The 7,147-nt window shown below is 43.4% G+C and overlaps 1 protein-coding gene across 2 annotated transcripts in view; it reads left to right on the forward strand.

Annotated features, from left to right (window-relative positions):
- PEX1 (peroxisomal biogenesis factor 1) overlaps nucleotides 1-3,023 on the forward strand; it is a 75,922-nt gene extending 72,899 nt beyond the window's left edge. For both annotated transcript variants that reach the window (XM_010839791.1, XM_010839792.1), the window contains one exon: nucleotides 2,534-3,023. In XM_010839791.1, the coding sequence (XP_010838093.1) occupies nucleotides 2,534-2,618 (85 nt within the window). In that variant the 3' untranslated portion in view covers nucleotides 2,619-3,023. The remainder of the gene's footprint in view (nucleotides 1-2,533) is intronic.
- Nucleotides 3,024-7,147: the final 4,124 nt, after the last annotated feature.

Consider the following 7,147-nt stretch of genomic DNA (forward strand, 5'->3'; position numbering starts at 1 on the left):
CGTGGTCACAGGCAGTGAGAATGGGGCAGTGAAGATGGAGTCTCCCGTCTCCCACCAGAGCACGTGATGCCGCCAGTTGCCGGCCTGCCCTCCGCTGCACTCACAGGAGCTCCTGGAGCGGGACTTCCCTGCACCAAGAAGACAGTGCAGCTTGAGCCAACAAAGGCCCCTGTGGGCTGGGACACCTTAAAGCCAGCTCCCTAAGAGCTGGCACAGCTGGACAGAGATCGCTGCTTATCACTTCCTGTCTCAGATCCTGAGTTTTCTTGATGCCCATCAGATTCAAGCTGATACTTAATCTTCTGGCTGGCTTCTTGCTGGTTAAGCCACAGAGAGTCACAAACCCATACCAGTCACAAAGCCAAGCTCTCAAGACATAGAACAAGGGGAAACCTCATCTGTTTAAATAAAGGGAACCCACTGCAGTGTGTCTCAACAAATGCACATCTATTAGAACCATAAAGTCACCAGTCTCTGAGGCCAGTGGGCTTGAACAATGGGCGTAAATTAGAACCTCCCCTGGTGGCTCAGCTGGTAAAGAATCCGTCTGTAATGCAGGAGACCCTGGCTCAATCCCTGGGTTGGGAAGATCCCCTGGAAGAGAGCATGGCAACCATTCCAGTATTCTTGCCTGGAGAATCCCCATGGACAGAGGAGCCTGGCAGGCTAGAGTCCATGGGGTTGCAAAGAGCTGGACACAACTAAGCGACTAGGCACACAGCACACACTGCATTTCCACTCTTTGGTTTTCCTCCTTATGAGAAGTGACACAAAAGCTACAGACAGAAGCAAATAGCCGTGTTTGGGGAGAACTGGATCAACAGAAAACAAGAGTACTCAGAAGATATCTTTTCCAGAGTCACTGTAGCTAAGGCACTAGTTCACACAAAATTTTTTCTCCTGCTTCTGAATTTAGAAAAGGACTCTCCCCACTCTCACTTCCACTGAACCTGCAGGCAGAGACCCAGGAGACTGACGTGGTAAGGATTCTGACCCTTGACTGGCTCTTGTCAGAGGTCCCAGGATCTCCCACCTGCAGCGACGGGAGGCCTCCATATGCACCAAACTGCAGGGGTAGCAAAAACTTTCCCTTATCGGTTCTTTGGCTTCTCTATAATTTACTGACATAAGATGTTAACAGGTGATAAACTAGTTTTGTAGATACAGGAACCCCATAAAAACAAGACTTATTGGCGGTCAATGAGCTGAGGCCTCTGTAGTGTCCTGAACTGAGGGAAGGGATGGGGCCTGAAGCTTCAGAGGTGAAGAGGGCAGTTCACAAGGAGATGAGACGAGCAGACTTTCACTCTGCCACACAGATAAAAAAAGTTATGTCTGGGAAGAGGCTGTCTGGTGCAGGCCCCAGTCTCAGTTCTTTAAGGCAGTTAAGGGAGAGGTAAAAGGCTTTCCTGGGTCTGCTGGGTCTTGATTTCCTTCAGCTCAAAATAATCCATGTGCCAAAGTGGTTCACTAGGGGGGCCATATTCTGCTCCCCTTCAACAAAATATGTGCTTATTGTAGAAAAATCAGAAAACAAAGGGGGGAAAAAAACCCCAGCAGTTTCCCTAAACCTCATTACCTCCCAAATCTTATTTATTTGTGTGCTTATGTTTTCTCTTACTAAAATAAGACACTGCACATAATGCTGTATAGCAGTCACTCGTCCATCCACACATCTTTAACATTGTTTCACATTTTAAATAAGTTTACTATTTTGTCATTTTATATAGTACAGCTATGGCATAACATCCAATTTTTGGACATAGAAGTTGCATCCAGGTTTTCAGTATGAGCAATGTGATAAACATTCTCTTACCTCTGTTTGCACATATCCTTAATTATTTCACTGGGATAGAAGTAGAATTGTTGCATCAGTTTACTCACATTTTTTTTTAATGCTTTTGAAATCTACTGCCAAATTGTCTTTCAGAAATGTATGTAGCAATAGCAATATAGTTATAGTACCAGCTTCACCTTACCCTAATGTTAAGTATTTTAGTCTCTCTCTAAACTTGGCCACCTCGTGCGAAGACTTGACTCATTGGAAAAGACCCTGATGCTGGGAGGGACTGGGGGCAGGAGGAGAAGGGGACGACAGAGGATGAAATGGTTGGATGGCATCACCGACTCGATGTACATGAGTTTGGGTGAACTCCGGGAGTTGGTGATGGACAGGGAGGCCTGGCGTGCTGCAGTTCATGGGGTCGCAAAGAGTCGGACATGACCGAGCAACTGAACTGAACTGAAACTTGGCCAATTTCGAGAAAAGTCGTATACGTCTTAAAATCTTACATTTCTCTGATTACAGTATAGTGGTTGATCATTGTCCTCTGTATTTTCTCTTTTCCAATTTGCCTGTTCATCCTCTGTGTTCCTTTTCTGTTGTAGTGTTCAACTTTTAAAAACTCTTATAAGAACTTTTATAAGAACTGTCTTTTGTTTCTTAAAAACTTGTTTGCAGCAATCCATTGTTTATGTTTTGTAAGTTCAGCATTTATAAGTATTAAATGTTATCTCATTTTTTTTTTTTAAGGTATGAAAGCTTTCAAAATCCAAAGAAGAGAAAAAATCAAAGTGGAACAGTGTTTCGACCTGGACAGAAAGTAACCCTGGCGTAAAATATGCTTCTGATTTTGCATACGTGTGTGTATGTGGTGTTTGTCCCTGTGTTGTAACACTGAAAATGGTGTCTGTACGTGTCTTTTTAATTTAACTTGTTAATCTATAAAAACAAAGATTGGTAAACCTGTTATCTAATGATCAGGATTATTTGACAGTAATACTTTAAAATAAATTGAGATATTTATAACAGATTCTGTATTTTATTTCCTATATATGTAAATTCTTACTGAAATAAGATTGGCCACATGGAATAACTGATTTTTTTTCTCCTTTGAAGAAGAGAGAATGTAATTAAGTACATTTCTTAGAATTCACGGTTGCATATTCAACATCTTTCTTTCATTTGATAAGTTTTGTGCACCTTGATTATTTTGGAAATAAAAAATTCAGTTATCTACTGATCCAGTGATCTGTTCTTTTTATCTGAAAATGTAGAATTTGCACACAATTTAAGTAAACTGAGTTGTTCCTTGAATCAGAAGTGAAATGACGTCCCCTAACACACTACATGCAGCTGCAAGGCCAGGAGCTTGAATGATGTGCAGTCCTCCCTGCCAGCTCCATGACAAACCTATCCTGCCATGCTGTGATCTATGAATAATTTGTAATGTCACTACCATCAACACAAGCTGTATAGCATAATGTGGTAAGGGGAAAGGAGAAAGGTCAGTAGAATATGCAAATAAATACATAAGAGAGCAAATAGAAATCTATCAGCTGTAACCACTGCCCTTCTTGCAACTAATCATTTGGTCATGACTGATAGGTTTTATTTCCCTTCCATTATTTATTCCATGTTCCTCTGACTTCAGCCCTCACGTTAGTGGATTAGAAGCTTCCCTGGTGGCTCAGCTGATAAAGAATCTGCCTGCAAGGTGGGAGACCTGGGTTCAATCCCTGGCTTGGAGAAAAACCTCTGGAGAAGGGAATGGCACCCCACTCCAGTATTCTTGCCTGGAGAATCCCATGAACAGAGAAGCCTGGTGGGGTACAGTCCATAGCATCACAAAGAGGAGGACACGACCAAGTGGCTAACAAGTGGATTAGAGGCCTTTTTAAGTAGGGTGGTCTAAGCTGTCGTTTCCATCTTTGCCTCTGGTGACCTGAGACTGCAGGTGTCCTCCATTAAATTAGCCATGCACACTCGGTATCAGAAGCTTCCAGCCGTTCTTCTCCCATCACCCATTGTATAGCATCAGCTTCGTATTCACTCAGCCAACATTGTAAATCCTCCCCTTTCAAACCACCGGAATCATCACTATGTTCCCCTCCCAGAAGCATGCCTCCTTTGCTTACCTCTAAATCCACAAAGCCCAGAATCACAAGAAGGGCAAGCAAAGATGTTTGAGTCACTAGGAATTAACTGAGACATGTCATTCTCCCTCGCACTTTGGTTCCCAGCTCCTTAGCGCCTTCTATTAAGGCCACGGGCACTGGTTCACAGTACGTATACTGCGTACTGCGTCTTGCAGAAAGCAACTCCAACCTCACAGTCAGTTATCTCCCCAGAAGCCTAGCTGTTTCCGGGTGAGGGGAATTTACGTTCAGTCTAGGGAATTCACTATAAAGTGAGTTTTGTGATCAGGAGCAAATGCCGTAAGGCATAGTGTAATAGTGTGAGAGTGTGTGGTGAGTCCGTGAAAGAAACGCTGGGCTGGAAGAAGCACAAGCTGGAATCCAGATTGCCGGGAGAAACATCAGTAATCTCAGATAATGCAGATGACACCACCGTCATGGCAGAAAGTGAAGAAGAACTAAAGAGCCTCTTGATGAAAGTGAAAGAGGAGAGTGAAAAAGTTGGCTTAAAGCTTAAAGTTGGCTTAGTTTAGAAAACTAAGATCATGGCCTCTGGTCCCATCACTGCATATGGTGACTGCAGTCATGAAATTAAAAGATGCTTGCTCCTTGGAAGAAAAGTTGCAATCAACCTAGACAGCATATTAAAAATACAGAGACATTACTTTGTCAACAAAGTTCTGTCTAGTCAAAGCTATAGTTTTCCCAGTAGTCATGTATGGATGTGAGAGTTGGACTATAAAGAAAGGTGAGCGTCAAGGAATTGATGCTTTTGAACTGTGGTGTTGGAGAAGACTCTTGAGAGTCCCTTGGACTGCAAGGAGATCCAACCAGTCCATCCTAAAGGTGATCAGCCCTGAATATTCCTTAGAAGGACTAATGCTGAAGCTGAAACGAATACTTTGGGCACCTAATGTGAAGAACTGACTCATTTGAAAAGACCCTGATGCTGGGAAAGATTGAAGGTGGGAGGAGAAGGGGACGACAGAGGATGAGATGGTTGGATGGCATCACCGACTCAATGGACATGAGTTTGGGTAAACTCCGGGAGTTGGTGATGGACAGGGAGGCCTGGCATGCTGCAGTCCATGGGGTCACAAAGAGTCGGACACGACTGAGCGACTGAACTGACTGAACCTGGCTTCCCAGGTTGCTCTAGCAGCAAAGCATCTGCCTGCAAATGCAGGAGACCTAAGAGACTAGGGTTTGATCCCTGGATTAGGAAGATCCCCTGGAGGAGCACATGGCTACCCACTCCAGTATTCTTGTCTGGAGAATCCCATGGACAGAGGGGCCTGGCAGGCTGTAGTCCATAGGGTCACAAAGAGTCAGACAGGAGTCCTTCTTAGCCTAGCACCCAAGGTCTCTACCTCCAAATATATTCTTTAGATTTTGCATAAAAAAGAAAAATACGTAGTTCTTGTCTGAGCCTCCTCCTTCTACACTGACTTATTGTTGTCTCCCCGGGGCATGTAGGGACAGGACAATAAAAGGAGCTTCCTTTTACAAGGCTGATCCCGTGCAGATAGAGTATTAGGTATTCAAGCAAGGGACACCGGCTGGGCCACTATCAAGCAAGATTTCAAAAGGCTGGGGATAAAAGGGACTCCAGTTTCTTCCATGTGTCCACATCCCACCAGGAATTCAACTCTTCCAATCAATACCTGTTGAGGTCCTTTAATGGACCGGAACCTGGTGGTCCAGAGTCGACGATAAGAAAGTAAAAATAAAAAAGGCTGATATTCCTTGGTTTATGCAGAAAACCAATAAAGCCCTTGATACAGGGCTTGCATCGCTCATGAAGGCACTGGGCACTCTCTGGGGGGGTGAAGTCATAGTGCGCCTTCTGGAGAGGGTCTTAGAAGCCTGGGCGGGAGAGCACGACGCGTTTCTACACTCCAGAGAATTAGCTGGAAAGAGAGAGAAAGAAAGACAGACACGGGGACCCAAGCTCTGATGGAACAAGGGTGTTTTATTCAACACAGTGTGGGTATATACGCTGTCTTACAAGGTAGCTTCATTCAACAAAGATAAAGATCAAAAGCCAGACTTACAATTTATCAAGGAAACATAAGGCAATACATATCAAAGAGAGAGGGTTGTAAATAATCACTTTTACTGTATGGTTCATAAAAAGGAAGAGGATCGTAAATAGTTACTTATCACCTTATGGTAAAACTAATGAAGGAAATGCATGCATTCCTCAGCCGGGAGCGGTTTGCCACCCCTCTTAATCCCTGAATATTCAGGAATTAATAAGGAACAGAGGATTCATGACAGATCCAAACAGCACACAAGAAGCCTCCTGTTAAATGCTTACTGACAAATACCTAACTTTTTCATAAGAGATCTAAAATGGCTGCGAACGAATAATGCCATCCAGTAAACTATGGGATCAGACTCCTGTTTTTGTGCCAGAATTTGGCACAAAAACAAAAATATAGATCAATGGAACAGAATAGGAAGCCCAGAGATAAACCCACACACTTATGGTCACCTGCTCTATGACAAAGGAGGCAAGAACATACAACAGATAAAAGACAGTGTCTTCAATAAGTGGTGTTGGAAAATGAGACAGCTATGTGTAATAGAATGAAATGAGAACATTCTCTAACAGCATATGCAAAAATAAAATTAAAAGAGAACCATTTTACGCTGTTAGTGGGAATGAATTGGTACAGCCACTACAGAGAACAGTATGGAAGTTCCTTAAAAAACTAAAAATAGAACTACCATATGATCTAGCAATCCCATGCCTGGGCTATATCTGTAGAAAACCATACTTCAAAAAGATACATGTCCCTCAATGTTCATTGCAGCACTATTTACAACAGCCAAGAAAGGAAGCAACCTAAATGTCTATCAACAGAGCAATGGATAAAGAAGGTGTGATATATACATACAGAGGAATATCACTCAGCTATAAAAAAGAATAAGACAATGGCATTTCTAGCAACATGATAAAAGAAGAGTTATGACCAACCTAGACAGCATATTCAAAAGCAGAGACATTGCTTTGCCAACAAAGGTCTGTCTAGTCAGTTCAGTTCAGTCGCTCAGTCACTCAGTCATGTCCGACTCTTTGCGACCCCATGAATCGCAACACGCCAGGCCTCCCTGTCCATCACCAACTCCTGGAGTTCTCTCAAACTCATGTCCATTGAGTCAGTGATGCCATTCAGCCATCTCATCCTCTGTCGTCCCCTTCTCCTCCTGCCCCCAATTCCCC

Source organism: Bison bison, unplaced genomic scaffold (genome assembly GCF_000754665.1).
Source record: "Bison bison bison isolate TAMUID 2011002044 unplaced genomic scaffold, Bison_UMD1.0 scf7180017864134, whole genome shotgun sequence".
NCBI classification, from domain to species: Eukaryota; Metazoa; Chordata; class Mammalia; order Artiodactyla; family Bovidae; genus Bison; species Bison bison.